The 17161-nt window shown below is 36.9% G+C and overlaps 2 protein-coding genes across 5 annotated transcripts in view; both read right to left on the reverse strand.

Moving 5' to 3' along the window:
- The window catches only part of LOC109440620 (alpha-fetoprotein), a 35022-nt gene extending 34441 nt beyond the window's left edge, over positions 1-581 (reverse strand). For 2 of the 4 annotated variants that reach the window (XM_074324462.1, XM_074324463.1), the window contains exon 1: positions 471-572. In XM_074324462.1, the coding sequence (XP_074180563.1) occupies positions 471-552 (82 nt within the window). In that variant the 5' untranslated portion in view covers positions 553-572. Of the gene's footprint in view, positions 1-470 lie in introns of all 4 variants that reach the window. The other 2 variants (XM_019720801.2, XM_074324464.1) reach the window with 2 other exon arrangements.
- A 3587-nt stretch (positions 582-4168) lies between these two features.
- On the reverse strand, positions 4169-16274 carry AFM (afamin; the record flags this gene model as incomplete). Its single annotated transcript, XM_074324812.1, is given in 10 exon segments — positions 4169-4325; positions 4959-5020; positions 6565-6697; positions 8578-8672; positions 8674-8802; positions 11545-11674; positions 12465-12562; positions 13161-13293; positions 15476-15524; positions 16076-16274. Coding segments are annotated over 9 exon segments (1002 nt in total), but the record flags the coding sequence as incomplete, so codon positions are not given.
- Between the last annotated feature and the right edge of the window lie 887 nt (positions 16275-17161).

The raw sequence follows: 17161 nt of genomic DNA on the forward strand, positions 1-17161 counted from the left end.
TTAATGTGGTCTTGGGAAAATAACTTGAGCTCTCAGGGTTTCTGTTTCTATACCTATAAAAAAGTTCTCCTACAATGAGTGGTTGTTAAGATGAAATGAAATCATATGTGTGAAGCATGGAACACAACACCTGGCTCATAATAAGTACTGAATAATGTATGTTTAATATTATTTCTGTTACTATACACACTGTTGCTTTATGTAAAATCATGTATCCAGTTTCAAACACAAGTTTGAAATGTATCATTCCCTCACCTAGAGTGAAAGTAATGCTAAAGTGAGATCTTCTTGGGGGTTGCCTCAATATATTAGCTCTCTTTCTATATTCATCCTACAAGTTAATTTCCAGGAGTTTTTAATGACCTTATTGAGAGTGATGAGCACTAAGATAAGTCTTTCCATATGCATTTTAGTAGCCACGTCTTACTCCTGGCACATGGGGTGTGTAGACCGTAAATAGGATTCCCTACCTGTATCTAGTAAAGTTCTCTGAAAAGTTTGACATTTAATGTAGCTGAAGAAAAGAAGAGATATGAGTCTACCAGTCTTCATTATTTCAAATGAACCTTTATAGAAGGTGGTCTATCATTTGAGAGAATTAATACATCCTTTTATAGTCTTCTCAAGTAATTACTATTAATAATTAAGCTTGTTCTGCTGAATATTTTTTCCAGGCCACTAAGAGCCTGATCAAATTGAAGAAATTCATGACAATGAAGAAATATTGTTAATGGATAGCCTTTCGTTAATGAATAACTGGATTTTTAAATGAATCATGTCAATGTACTTGGTTTTTCAAGATTATACAACGTAGGCCTTGTAATTAAGCAATCAATAAACACTTTTGGTAAATATCTCATTTCCTGGAAATGCATATTGACATGTACAAAGTTCTAAGTGGCAGAGGAGAAGATAAACGTGTACTACCCCAGATTCAAATCAAAGGCTAAGGTCTGGGTTCCAGTACTAGGCACATTTTCAAGGCTCTAAAGAGAGTGGGGAGCATAGGCCTCTAGAACAAACTCAAGGGAATGGGACCTAATATATTGAGTGCTTACTGTGAGTTTGGCACTTTATACAACTATATAATAACAATACTTTTATTTTTTGCATAAGACTCAGGGTCATATAATTTGCTTATGAACTCACAGGTAGAAATTCAGGTTTGTCTGACTGCAGCGCCCACACCACCCAAGAGCTAATATTAAAAGCTGAGGTCCCAACACTACTCAGCTATCATCATCTAGTTCTTGGTTCTAAGGCAGGAAAGAGATAATTACAGATTAAGCAAAAAGCCTGAGATAAATGTAAATTCCAACATTTCTCAGAAATGGGTGATCACTGGCTACTACTTTAACCATCCTGTCATCAGTTGCTACATTGATAGGTGGTGAGTTTGACCAGGTAACCTCTATGGCTGGCAGTCCATTGCTTGATTCTGCTACCCACATATTCTCATCTCTGGTCTCTTAGGCAAAGAAATATCACAAGTGAGAGAGCTATATTTGCCTAAAAAATAACAGCAATAAAAATCTGTTATTTTTAGATTTGGAACACAGTGGTTTATGGTAAAGAATGTTGATGGCCATGTGTGATAGAACGCCAAGTTGATCAAAGACGTCTTTGGCAGGTTTTCATTATCCTTTTCAGGGTCCTCTAAACAGGGTCCTAATGTTCAATATCTCTTCAGAGCCATTTTCTGGAGGTCTCACTCTAAGCCTCCAGAAACTCTCAGAAATGGATTTATTACTCTAGGGATGGCAAATCCTTTTGATGAGTGCTGACAGACTGTCACCCATTGCAGACATTACTAATTGATCACTGCACTCATTCTGTCTGAACCAAAGCTCAGCCTTAGAATCATTCACAGCACAATGCCACAGGACAGCCACTATTAATTGATTGGAGTTGGCACTTAAGGAAAAACAAAAACTGTTGTATGTGTGCTAAGCTGATTCCTTAAAAAAAAAAAAAGACAAAATTAACTTCCCATGGGAACCGTCCTCTCAGAGTAAGAGACTCTTGAAAACATAAACAGATGTTAAGTCCTCTAATAGTGACTAATGGTGGAATTTTAGATGAGAGGAAAGACAAGTACTGGGGATTATTTAAGTAAAAGCAAGGGAATGGTTTTGTGATAAGACTCAAAAGACAGCACAGAATTTATTGTCTAAGAGAATAATATCTTCACACGGAACTTTAAAATAAAAAGAAAAAAATGGATGCTATACAAGTATAAGAAACTCTGATGATTTTTTATAAATATTATTTGCCCAGCAAACCTAATTCTTGTCCAAGTCATAGAAACAGAGTTCAAAGGAACCTTAGAAAACCCAGAACTGGATCCCTAGAGCCTACCAAAAACCTGGATCGTGACTTGCTCATGTACACGCAGTCTTGGCACTCATTAATGCACCATGATCACATTTACAAGCATCTCTAATACTAGAAAATTCTTCCTGCATCAAGTCTAGGTATGTTCTATTCACCGATATGAGTTTTGTCTGAGCAATACAGAATATAAGTCACTTGGCCTCATTCTAAATTCTGTCTTGTCCACGCAAAATATGTGTTCTGAATAAACCATTCCTCTTCCTCTTCATAGTGCAGTAGTTATCTGCTTTTTATTGGTGTGTCCTCTGGCGTATCAGTAGAGAATTGTATGTCAGTTTCCTCTGTGATAATAGAGTCTTATGATGGCAACTGGTTCCTGGGGCTCTGGATTCATATCTACTGTTCTTAGTATAGCATTGAACACAGAGCAGAATCCACTATTAGGTACCAAATAGGATTAGCTAAATGTGCGCTGTTTCACTTCTGTTTGCTGAACTTATTATCCATTATTTAAGTAAAACTTTCTTATTTGTTGTCCTTATTAGTAAATAAGAGTGTTTGGGAAAATGGTAAAAGGACAAAATAGCTTCATGAATTCAATATCTGTTATCTACTAGTCTTTGTACTGGGTACTTTATATTACAGTATAGTTATTTAATACAGTTCTCTAAAGCCTTTGTGACAGGGAGATCATTCTTCCACCCTAAACAAAGAAATGAAGGTTTTAGATTGTAGGGAACTTGTCTGAGGCCGTACAGCAAGTTAACGGCAGGAGGAATTTGAAGCGACTCACTGCCTTCTCACGCCGCACCTTCTGCCTCCTTAAGTACCTGTGCAATGTGCACCCACAGCAGGAACCTCTTTCCATTTCTGCACCTGTGACATCATACTTGCTTGCTGGCTTACTGTCCTTGCCCGCTGCCCAGACACAAGAACTGTGTCTAATTGGCTCACATTTGTATCCACAATGTCTGACACACACAGTTGGAATCTAATACATATTTGTTGAATAAATGAAGGAGAATCCCAAAGACTGTGCTCTGAGTGCTAGACCAAAAGAACTCTGTGAACATTATCATGTTACTACCTATTAAATGGTCATCGTCTTCAATTTCAGACACTGAGACATGGAAACCTTTGTTTAGAGAACGGTAGTGATGATCAGACCATGAGCCCATGACCAACCTTCATTTCCTGGCCTCCCAGTTCCTACCACTCCCTCTCCTCAGACATCACTGCCAAGCACTTACAGCTCCAACATAACAGCGATGTTTGGCTTGAATGGAGGGAGAGAAAACTCACTGTCACTTTTCTCCCTCTCTAAAACGACAGATTTTATAAGGATACAACATGGCCACACCTGAGAGATACTATGTACAGGAGCTGAGAATATTGTAATGGAATTAGAGAACTCAAACTTTGGTCCTGCCAACTACTTTTCATATGATATTGAACAAGTTAGTTGATCTCCCCTAGCCTCCGATTCCCAGTTTGGAAAGTGGGAATAGAAATGATGTCTATTTCAGAGTTGTTAGGGTTAAATGAGATAACGCATGAAAAGAAGCTAGGACAGTGCTTGGTACATTGAAAACATTCAGTGCCAGCTACAAGGCATAGCAATGTAGTTGTATGCCTTCAACTCCCCGTTTCCTTCCCAGTGGCAGCAAGAACGGGATTTGTGAGGATTCTGCCCCCACAATTGCTGTTTCAAGTCCTGCCTTCCATAGAGTTAGGTTTATTTACTAGCCAGTGAGCCAAAATGCTGATGGAATGAAAGACTCTTGATTGCTTAATTTTGTTATCAAGTTGACACATGACATCAATCTTTGAGAAATAGCTTTATAGTTTTGTTGTTTATTGCTTGCTGCAGTAACATAATTTCAGGTAAAGGTTCCAGAAGAATCTTTTTACTGTGTTCTTCGCAGAAAATGAAATTCACCACAGGACAGATGAAAGCAGGTAAATTGGCCTTCCTCTCTTTTCTCCACAATCTGGGAAGAAAGAATAGTATGCTCTGCAGCAAAAGAATATGAAATATTATAACTTGGGTGGTGGAAAGTCATGTGTATAAAAATTGTTAATGGTAACTATGTTTTGCCTGTTGTAGATCCAAACTCTCTTCCCAGACATTGAACGTCATTGCTATATCTAGGCAACATTTTGTTCCTAAGGTATGCGTATGAGTATTACATAAACTGCAGAGGAGAGGGCATCCTTTATATATCTTTTTGAAATCACAAACATATCACGTTTTGTTTATGTAAATGCTGCAGCAAGACTCTTGGAACAGGTTGACCGAGGCCTGTCTGCCATCCTAATCCTTCTTATCTCTGTCAACCTTCAGATATTCGATTGCCTCCCGTTTCTGGTCCAGAGAGCTGAGTGCATCGGCTGAAAGGCAGAGGAGTGCGTGCCTTTGGCTACTTAGAAAACTGCTTGAACAGGAAAAAGAGCCAGCACAAAAGCAGCAGTACTACCCCATAAAGAGTGGTAGATATGTTACAGGACCAATATTGGGGTACAAGACATGGAGGATGAACCAGAAATAGACATTGAAGCAGGAGAGAGGAAATGCCAGGGTGACCAAATAAGCTTTGGCATTTGATTGAGATAGAAAGTATTACCTTTGGTAGTTTTTACTTTACGTTTCTCAAATAGCCTGGCTTTTGGCTGCCAATTTTAGACCCTGAGAGGGGAAAATAAAATTAAATAAATAAATAAATACATACATAAATACATACATACATACATACATACATATAGGAAGAAAAATTTAAGACGTTATTTAAATTTAGAGAAGCATGATGCCTTGAATTTTGGAAAGAAAAATTAAACCACTCACATATGGTACAGGGAGACAGTGAAGAGCACTCTTTCTTCAAGTGAACTTGAATTCAGGCACCCAGCCTTTTATGAAGTGCCTAGGAATTCATCCCTCCCTTACAATGGCTTCAACGTACACACTCACTCAGCTAAATGCTATTAGGTATTAATACCCTTTAATTACATTAAGTCTATTAAAAAAAAAACCTAATAATATGTACCAAAAAAAAAATAATAATTCTCACAGACTAAGCATTCACTTGGAAAAAGTAGAGGGCTCTCAACCAGATTGAAATCCATGTGTGAGATGTGTGCATGAAGTATGCAAGTGTGCACAAAGTACGTGTGTGCACATGAATTGTGAGTGAGTCTGGAGTGGAGTGGAGTGGGTGTTGCTAGGAAAGAAATTGAGAAAGAAAGTTGGAAAAGAGTGAAGAAGTACTTCCAACGAGCCATCCATTGAGGCTGGCATTCACAGGTACCTGAGAATCCTGGAATGGGAGGGTGAGTCAGTCACAGACCACAGTCACTGGAGAGAGAACAAGCAGGAATACATCTCCTTTCTCCTCCTCCTCTACCCTTTCCTCCCACTTCCTCACTTCACATACATGTATTCTCAACTGAGAGATGTTGGGACAAGGTGCATGAAGGTGGGACCCCCGAAAGACTTCACATACTAATACCCTTCTTTTTCCTCTCCCCTTGGAGCTGATTAATTTCCTTTGCAAGTCAGTTTGAATGTTTGTTTTGTTAAGGTTATTCAAAACAGAAGGGTAAGAACTAAAGGTATAAAGGAAGGATAATGATCACTGTCCTCATTTATAGATGGTGAACTGCAGTTCAATTGAAGTTACATGGCCAAGACTAGTGGCATCAGAACCTGAATTTTTCTGACATCTTTTCTTACACCACGTTGTCACCGAGGAGACAGTGCCAAAATCCTATCACAGACAGCTGCACATTAGCTGTGTAGAAATTGTGCTGTTAAGTGTGGGCCTCAGAGACATTGTTGGGAGGAAGCAGGATCCTATGGGGAGTTCTGTTTTATTTTATTTAACCAGAAATACCAGTTGAACTTCAGTGGAAAATAAATAGAATTACCTTTTTATTGAAGCAATAAAATGGCCCAATAAAATACAGAGTACCTAAATAAAAATATAAATGTAAAATGTTTAATGGGAAGAGTTCTTTGTATCAATGCATAGATTAGTAGTTCAAAACATTATGCATGACCCACATGGATAATGTTGGTCTTCCCAAGGATGGTTTCTCAGTGAATTTAAAGTAGACTCAGATTGGTCAATCATATTTCCTACCTCCTAAAGTAAAACATTGACATCAATTGTTAAGTGTTTGTTGTTTTGTTTTGTTTCAGTTATTTCTCTGAGTCTACATGACGGAACCCACCGCATTACTGTAACAGTCTGGAGCGTTTTCTGCATTGCAACACTCTTTCAGGAGATCATCGTGCACTCTGGCCATTCTTAAAAGCTCTGGTGTAGACAGTTCTGGATGTCTCCTTGAGTATTCAGAAAGAAACCTGTAATATAAAATATTTTCTGTAGTAGAACTTGGAGAGAAAAACACTAAATCCTGCTATCTCTTAGATTTTTACATCTAGTCAGATGTCATACTGAATCTGCTCTCAGATGCTGAGATCCTCCTCTGGTTTGGTGCATTTTGACTACAGGAGATCATTTTACAAAGATTCTCTTTTATGCTGTGTTTTAAATTAGCTACACTTTTACTTGAGAGGATAGAATTGTTAGAGTTATTTAGAGTTAATTATTAAAATGATTATATCCATAAAGCATCAGAAATAGTATACTCATATCATGCCACAAATACTTTAGAAAATACAAATCAAGTATAATTCTATTGGAAAACATATTCGGACTTTCAGTTTGAGATGGTAGAAGTATGGCTTTCTCCCCACTCCCACTGTCACCTTGGTGAGTAAGTGGAGCAGCCCTCTTTGTCCACTCTTTCATCCTGTCTCTTGTCAAATATGGAGTAATCACTCCTGCAGCTCTAAATCCTTGTCAGTGGCTTCTAAGGTCTCAGTGAGAGGCTCCAAGGGTATAGGCGGGTGTGGTTTGGGGAGAAAGTGAGAAAGGGAGGAAGAAAGGCTAAAGCTTATTATGCCCTTAATAGGTGCTAGGCATTGGATCAAGCTTTGGACATAATAGATAAAGATATTCTTTCTGGCCTTTATAAACATTTTCTTATTTAAGTCCACTTAGTCCTCAAGATAGTACTATTTTATAGCTGAGGAAACTATGACTCTGACCAGTTAAGCACCTTACTATTAATGGAAGTATGAAATTTAAACCTAAATTCCATGTGATGCCGAATTCTTCCTTTTTAAATCAAGCTCTCTTTTCAAGACTGGATCATTTTCTCTAAGTACCTCAACTGCGCTGTTTATATAATACAATCTTCTCCATAAAAGAATCTTATCCATTCAAAATAAGTTAAAATGGTTCATGTTTTGTAAAACAATACCTCACAAGAATTTTTCTAGTCCAAAAAACTCTTTTCAACGCTTTTGTTTTGCAGCCTTTGACTGTCTTGATTAATCTTGGTTTTCCTGACATCATCTCTCCTGCTTCTCATCTGCCTTCTCAGTTGCATTCATAGGCTATATTCTCAAGCCTTTCCGAGGCTGCCAGGTAGAATGGACCACTCCCTCCTCTGTCCTCATATTATGTAGCACATACTGCCATCAGAAATAAAAGAACATTTCCTGCAATCATTTGTATATGCCTCTCTTCCCATAGTGATGAAAGCTAACTATGGATAGAAACCCTGTTTAACCTAGTAAAGTCTCTGGATTAAATTTCATTACCAATAAACTTTGAATAAATGAATATTGCATGAATTTTATATGTAATGAACTAAAGCACAAGGAGTTTAACCAGTGATTCAACCATGAGTGAAATCTTGGCCCTTTGGCTCAAGTCCACTAGTCTACCCCTGAACAGCTGTAGGTGGCATAGCTTGACAGTTAAACCTGCAACTTTTTAGACTAGACCTTCTGGAGTCAAATTCTAACTCTTCTATTTTTTAGCTGTGAATCTTGAACAAGTTATTTAATTTCTTTGTACCTCAGTTTGGGAGAAATCATATTTATTTTACATGACCTTGTGAGAATTAAAATAGATAATCTATATAAAGTACGTAGCCCATTGTCTGGCACATATCAAGTTCTCAATAAATGTTAGCCATCACTATAATAACATTATAGTTGCATTATCTTAAAATCATGTGAAAACACTACAATGCATAACCAGGATTTTTTAAAATTATGTAATACCCAATAACTTGAATGGTTCCCATTCCTTCTACCCAAATTAGCCAAAATAGGTCAAATCATAAGTTTCTGTTAGGCTTATAAATTTCAATATAGAGTTTTTTTACTCATCCATGAAGCTGTCTTGGTCAGCATTCCATTCTTCACACACATTTTCATTTTCAGTGAATTTTGCTTCTCTTAGAGATAAATCCTTTGCTTGAGTAAATTATATTATCTTTGCTTGAGTAAGTTATGCACTCGCCACCCTCTGGTATTTTCTTTTCACAGCACTCTTTGATTTTGCTGGACATGGAATCTTGTTTTCAACAAATATAGCTTATAACTTTGCTCTGTATCAAGTAAGAATGAAAAATGACTTTATTTTCACAATTTCTTCAGGGCTGGATTTCCCTTTATAATAGAATGTAAAACCAATGATGAGCATAACATCCGTAATTGCTTCATCAGCTAATTTGATAGTTAAATGTATTTAAATTTTGTATTAATTTAATATCCATAAAGTTTTATATTAAGACAAACTTTATTTCTCAGGATTTTAGGTGATATACCTATGAAAAATAGACTATTAGAAACAGGCATGCATTGTTATATATTAATCTTTTAAATGCTTTACCCCTACTCCTCTGGTATATTGACATTTTTAATTCTAAATATTTCTTTCCAATAAGAGTTTACCTGTGCTTCAGTGAGGACCACCAAAGACATGTTACTTAATATTTCTAATCGTAGCTTTCTTCTCTTGTGGCCTGAAAATTATATTGCCAATCACACAGTAGAAACTCAATAAATATTTGATAAGTAAATGAAAGAACAGTAAACAAATGAACCACTACAGCAATTACCAGATAAAAGGCTTCTGAAACATAAGAAGCTATCCTACTCATTATTGTCATTTCCTATGGATATTATTAATTTGAAGCTGTTCAAATTATCAAATAATGTACAAAAAAAAAAACAACAAAACAAAAAAAAAACCCTTACTCTGTCACCTCTCCCTAACTCTCACTGCAATCCTGACCTGCACATAAACTTTTGAGAATAAGGGAGAGGGTGATGTTATCTTATTTACACATTAGTTGGATACCTTTTTAAATTTATTTTTATTTAAGTATAGTTATTATACAATCTTATATTGGTTATATTACTTTCAGGTGTACAATATAGTAACTCAACATTTTTATACCCCAGTAATTCTAGTAATCATCTGTCACCACATAAACTTATCACAATATTATTGACTATATTCCCCTTCCCCTTTTCAATCATCACCGTACCCCCTCTCTTCTGATAACCACCCCTTTGTTCTCCGTTTCTGATTCTGATTTTGTTTTATTTGATTGTTTGTCTTATTTTGTTTTTTCGATTCCACATATAAGTGAAACCATATGGTATTTGTCTTTCTCTGCCTGACTTATTTCACTTGGCATAATACCTCTAGATCCATTCATATTGTCGCAAATGGCAAGATTTCATTCTTTTTTATTGCTGCATAACATTACATTGTATGTATATACCAGATCTTCTTTATTGATTGGCATCTAGGTTGCTTCCATATCTGGGATATTGAAAACAATGCTGCAATGAACACAGGGGTGCACATATCTTTTCGAATTAGTGTCCTCATTTCCTTTGAATAAATACCCAGAAGCGGAATTGTTGGGTCATATGGCATAACCATTTGTAGTGTTTGAAGACTCTCTATACTGTTTTCCATAGTGGCTGCACTAGTTTTCAGTCCAACCAACAGTGCACAAGGCTTCTCTTTTCTCCACACCCTCGCCAACACGTTATTTGTTGACTTTTTGATAATAGTCATTCTGACTTGTGTGAGGTGGTATCTCATTGTGGTTTGGATTTGCATTTAGTTGAATAATTTTTAAAAAGCTGATCTGGCCCCCTAGTCCCTTCTCCAGACTTGCCAGAACAAGTCTGTACATTTTTTCCCTCCTCTCTGTTCCAACTTCACGTGAACTACATTGAGTTTCATCAAAACCCCAGGCTATTCCACAACACTTGACTTTGTTCAAGCTCTTTCTCCTGCCTGGAATCTTCTGGTGAACACTGAGGGTGAGGAATTGGATGTCGTTCTGGGCTGAGGTGAGAAATGGAATGGAGTTGGCACCATGTTTCCAATAAACCACGTAGAACCAGAGAGCCAGTCTTTGCAAACATATACGCATCTCACCTAAGGCCATCATCACTCTAGGCAACACATCTCTTACTGTCTGGAATTCACTTCTATTTTGAATGAACTACAGTTCAATTCCTCTTATTTTTCCATAAAGACATCAAACAGAAAATTAAGGATATTATATAATCCCTTTGTCTCAGCTCCAAACATCATAGAAAAATCTTCACTTATATCCTAATTCGGTACATTGTATTTAATATTATAAAGCCCCCATCTCTATAAACAGTCAGAAAATGCAAAAATAAATAGCAAGTGAGATAGCTTTTAACTGGAGTACAGTTAGGAAAAAATAATTCTTGGGGATATCTGTTGTCCACTGTTTGAAACAAAATGTGCATATCTTCATATTTTAAAATTCAGATTGCTTAATTAACATACTATTTCTCTGTGAATTTAAAGCAGTAAAAACTAATTAAAAATCATTAATAAAAAATCTAATTTAAAAAAAAATCTAATTTCAACCAAGAAGTCAAGATATTTTAAATGAAATTGTGTTACCTTTGTGTGCATGAACAACTTAAACTAGGTCAATATATTGACCAGTTTATGCTCTTGGAGAATCACTTTAAAGAATAAATTTATTTTAAATTTACATATCCACTTATTTGGAAAGACTGTTCCTAAATACCCTGAGGGAACTCAGAGAAAGCAGCTCTTAAAAACATAATGGTAACAAATCATTCTCTGAGCTTTACTACTGTTTTCTAATATCTCTAAAAGAGGATTTGCAATATTAAAGATAACTTTAATCTGGCCAAAATGAATGTTCACAAATACTAAATTCCTGAAGTTTTATGTCAAGAATGTTTAGCCATGTAAAACAGAATCTGCTGAGTACTCTAAAAACACTCCCCTGTATACTGGGAGAGAAAATATTTACCCCGTCCCGGGTGCACTGCTCCACATCCCCTTCACAGCATCCATCATACTTGGAAGAAACATCTTCTAGGAGTGAGGTAAGTTTCTTAAATTCAGTCTTGGGGAATTTTTGACTAAGTACAGCAATGTTTCTGGAAAGAAAAAATTGATAAGTCACTAAAACAACTTGAACAGTAAGTAAGACAAGAGGCAGTTCTTTGATGGTACAGTATAAATAGCTGCAATAAGCATTGGTACCCTTGTTTTTTCATAGATATCTTTACCAAATATCTGTTTATACATTGCACAGCCTGAATGCTCACTTTGAAAATCCTAAAATGATATTTTGAGTCCTGGATCAGGACTGGGGATAAAAGGCCTGAGAGATATGTTCTCTTCCATGAAGTTTATAGCAAAGCACATTTTGTAAGGACTGCCGTTTTCTGTTGTGAGCCCATGGCAAGCATAAATAATCTATCACAGAGCTCTTTCCTGCTGATTTATTTGAAATCTCAGAATTTTTCTCGAGACATTGCATTAGCACCATTACTAGTTGGTTAGGGTGAGCAGTTGAGGTAAAATTTATCCTTAAATGTTGTCTCCTTGTCATTAAGGTGAAAGATGGTTGGATAACTCAGTCTAAAGCACTTGGAAGTTTCAAAACTCTGGGTGGGAACTCCCAGACCAATTCAGATTCCCAAGTAACAACAACAACAAAAATCTCAGAAGTCGCCCTCTTTCTCTCTGGGGTCTCCCTACTTCTTGAGTCTTTTCTCATCCCACCTAATGTCCTGGTTCTGAGCTACCACATAGACTGAGACCCACCTCAAAACTTCTGGGGATCTAGGAGGAGTACAAATAGAAAGAAATTAATGATTTAACAAAAATGGAACATGGACAAGTAAATATGAATAGAGACAAGATGCACATTATAAAACTCACAAAGATTTTAAGACTTGAGGTCCAAATTTCCAATATGCCCCACAGACAGTTTCTTGATAAGAAGACAATGCTTTTAAATATTGTAGGACAGGTTGTGCCTGAAGGAGAAAGTGGAAATTCTGTTGAAGCAAGAGCAAAATCCCACTATTCTCTTATTGCTTAACTATATGTCAACCAAACTGTTCTAATGTTTGCTCAGAAACAGAAAATCTAGGCAGTGTTTGTTGTAGTAAATTTACATATCAAGAGAAACATGCATTTGTGGCACATTATAAAGAGAGGCCTGTGTTTCTGACAACTCCCACTTGGTGGGAAGGCAAGCAAGGCAGCGTGCTGGGAGCTCGTCCATCTCTCCTGGATGATTCTGTTTTATAGTTAGCTAAAAGAAGGCTTGCCAAAGACAGAAGATAAAACAGAATAGTTTACCTTAATATGAACTCACTAAGGCTTTCTTCCAATTTACAAGGAAGACAAAGCCAGAAGAGAGACTCTGGAAATGGAAAATTGTCTTTTGAGGGTCTCAGGTAATAAGAACTTTAAGATCAGTAGCAGGTGACCAATGGGGTGAAAACCAGTAAAATAGAAAGAGAATGATTATAACTGATAAACAACTCTTTTGCTATAATTTAATTTTAAATAAGGATTTGCTGTGTTAGGTAACTCCGTATCCTTTAATCAAATAAAGGTAATGCCCACCTTTGTTTGAAAGCAGTTGGCTTTGTCTTGTTCTCTGCAACATGTTTTAGTTATCGCCTCAAACCGAGCTGTGACCGTAAGGAGTGTAGGGGCGAAAACAAAGAGGTTCCTTCCTGAAACTTCATAGATATAGCTATAAAAGAAAAAAGAAGAGAAGGAGGAAAAGGAAAGAAACAGGAAAGAAATGAAGGAATGGTAGACAAGGGGAGGGAAGAAAATGGAAGGGAAAGGAAAGATAGGAAAAGACAAGGAGATCAAGTTGTGAAAATGAAAGTGTGAAGAAGAATTTCACATCACAGAAGTTTTCAGTCTAAGGCAGCATTATCCAGTCTCCAATAAAAGTTTCTGAAGTCATATCATTGAAATTGCCACCTCTAAAATAAGAGTGATGCTTGCAGTTCCAATCCTGAACACTGAGGTATGGCTATTGTCCTCCCCTCCCCGTGCTACCAGATGGTCAGCCGCTCTCCCATGTTTAAAGACTGGCCACCAAGGCGTACTCCATCTGAGATTCGGATCAGATTCACTTATGTTCAAATAAACTTGTGATTTAGGTTTCAATGAGTATACCAGCCTTCAAGAAAAAGTCTCTGCTTCTGCAATTACTGTGCTATTGAAAACAGATTTTTGCTAAACATTTATTGATTTAATGTTTACCCTCAGTAAAAGCTGCACTTTCCCTTTGGGAAGACTGTATTATTTCCTCCACTAGCAATTTGGCACCATGCAAGCACTACTTCTGTGCTAGGGCTTATCACATTAGGAAATACAGATCATTAATGAAAGGATCTTGAAAGCAGGTTTCATATCTTATTCATGTTTATATCCCCTACACTGCACACAGAATCATGTTAAATGAATTAATCACTCAATGAATGCAACCATGTTCCTTTGGAATAGATATTAGATATTCTTTAGCTTAAGAATAATTCTTTAATTAGATCATTTTTCTACTTGCTTGCTTAGAAAAATTAAACTTCCTTGCTTAGAAAAGATTCAGTTACTTTTATAAGCCTGGCATTTCTCTTCAGGACCCAGAGTAGAAAGAGGAAGCAGAAACACTACATTAGCTTTCTCATTACGAAAGAAACAGTCTTCTTTCAAAGACAACCTTACTGCAGCAATGGGAAAAATTATGCTTTTGTGGTAGCTCCTTCCCAGCACACATCACTTCCAGTAAAGCATCATTCTGGACAACAGAGAAGTAAAAGACACTTCTCATTTATTGTGAATTTTCTCAACCTTCTGAGATAACACAATGATGAGTGAATGTCACCCTTAGGAAAAAAGATTGCAATTTTCCCAATATCACCGGCACAGTATCTTTACCCACACCATTGACAACCATTTTGCACTTTGGGAAACTTTCTCTATCCTATCCTGAGGTCCCTTAACCTCTTACTTTTCTTTGTTGCCTATCTTTCCTTGTATGACAGCTTTTTTCCCCCCTCTCCCAATGTGACAGGGTCAGAGTGTGAATATGTTGGTAACTTATTTAGCAGTGGTATTTGGCAATACTTTTCTAGAGATGCAGATGGTGACTATATTTGGGAAAGGCCAAGAAAACAGGGTGTGATAGTAGAGTAGATATTGAGACAGGCAGCTGAGGGTACCTCTGTACTTCTGTGCACTTTGCAGGCATTTTGCTGCCCTGTGTCTGTATACATAAGGCATGGACTGCTAGCTCATTGCCAAGTTCTCCAGTGTGTCATAATATAGAATTGCAACTCTCCTAGGAAACTACCTTACCCTAAATACCCAAGTCAGGCCAAATAAAAATGAGGAGCATGGAGCAGCTCTCTTTTTATATTTTAAGCCAAAATTTCTCTGTGTCGACAAACTTGCTTATCTAAGAAATGCAAACAATTTACTTATTGATAATTTTGAACACTATGGGAATATCACGTTAGCCAAGCATTGATCTTTATATTCTGTCACAGCTTTTACCAACATTTCTACTCCTTCAGAGGATGCCTCCTGAATATACTGAGCAAAGGCAATGGTGGTGCTGCAACAATCCACACAGAGTACACGGTGATTACCTGTAGATATACCACATATGTCCAGCAAAAACCCACAGGAACATCTACTTGTTGACTAGCCTCAGGAAGTTATCGAAGTACGAGGCTATAAATTTTACAACTTCTTGATGATTCAATTGCCTCACCTGAATTTTATGATTAATATTGTACTTACTTTTTCGATATGCTGTCTACTTAATTAAATTATTTTGAGAAGCATTAACATTTCTGGAATATATCAGATAATATTATGATAAACACCATAATCATCAAAAAGGCTTTAGAGAAACTCACATATATCCAAATTTCTCCTCTATAAATTTCTGAGTGATGCTGAAATCATCTGAAAAACAAAAATATTTAGGTTATTATGCATCCTGGTATTTTAACATTTTTCTAATAAATAATTATGTCTGATATCTAAATTTACAAAGTATAAAATAGAGATCTGATGGTAGAAAATAATTTGCTGTAGTTAACAAAAAGGAGAAAGTCATGTGAACCAAATATGGGATCTTAATCACAGCTGATTATGTGCTCAAGACACATTCGTTAAATTGAATTGACTTGAATTAACCTCAAACTGACCAGACTTTAGATTTGCCATTGATGGCTCCCTAGCCACAAATGTCAAATACCAGCACCATTTCCATGTTAAGTACTTATCATGTATGACTAGAAAAGTAATATAAAGGTTAACTGATACGTGATTTAATGCTGCAACAAGAGATGCCATACATGCTGGTGGTCAGTATAGTTTATAGTGCCAGCCAGATACAGACATTTAGGTAATCTCTGGACTAGTCTCAGATCACTGATTCCCTCCCAATGAGCATATACTAACCAGGGCACATCTGTATTTGCCCACATAGACTACTTTTATGGAGTCCTTACTTTTGCAAGGTATTGTGCTGGACTCTATGAGGCAATCAGTGATGACCCAGACATCTCCCCTGGACGTCACGTTCCTAAGTACTCTCAGTGCAAATGACTCATGAACAAGACTACAATCCAATTTAGAATGTATATGACATTCTAAAGTAATGTGAGTACATATATGACAGGAATGCTTTACGGGTGAAGAGCTAGAAGTGGATTATAGGGGGAGTGGCATAAATTGAATCTGAAAAATGTACACGATTTCAGCTAGCAGAAAAATAAGAAGCCTTGTGTTTCTATGTGGACAGAACGATGTGAGTAAAACACAAAGGTGAGAATCCTTGGGATGTTTATAGGGGAAAGTCAATTAATCCACTTTGATGAGAAAGTGGGTCATAAAGAAGAAAAATAGAACTTAAGATAGAAAGGATCTGGGTCCAAATTACGTATAAAGCTGAGTTTGGGCTTCAATTGGAAGCCATGAAGAACCACTGAAATTTTTATATAAAATAGTAAAATGATCATTTCAGTATGGTAAGAAATACCAGCCAAGTAGTCGCACAACTAATATGCTGGGATCTCCCACAGTGCCTGATAAATAGAAAGTAACTAGAATATTTGTCAAATAGATGGATAGAAGAATCAAGAGCTGGATGGGAAAAAAGCTCATCAGGAGACTTTTGCAATTGTCCACTTGAGAAATCAGCAGGACATCAGTTTGGGTAAATGGATATACAAAGGAAAACATGAATGCAAAAGATGTTAGACTCAAAAAATCAACACGATTTTTAAACAAGTTGTTACAGGAGGCAAAGGAGAAAGAGAACTCAAGAATGACCACTCTTCTTCAAGTCCTGTGACTGGTCTCTCTAGCAGGCACTGCAGGAGGTACCAAGTTGAGTAACACACAATCCACATCTTCAGAGCCACTGTGATACTTATGGAACCTTTGTGCAAGGTACAAAAAGATGCTCCTTCCAGCCTAGAGGAAATACAAAAAGACATCCTCTCTGAACAGATGAAGTTCAAAATGTTCCCCTTTGGGGTAGAAGAAATATAAAAGTCACCCTGTCCTGCAGGCTGACACTGCATTGGCAAGGC

The sequence above is a fragment of the Rhinolophus sinicus genome, linkage group LG02 (genome assembly GCF_036562045.2).
Source record: "Rhinolophus sinicus isolate RSC01 linkage group LG02, ASM3656204v1, whole genome shotgun sequence".
Taxonomy (NCBI): domain Eukaryota; kingdom Metazoa; phylum Chordata; class Mammalia; order Chiroptera; family Rhinolophidae; genus Rhinolophus; species Rhinolophus sinicus.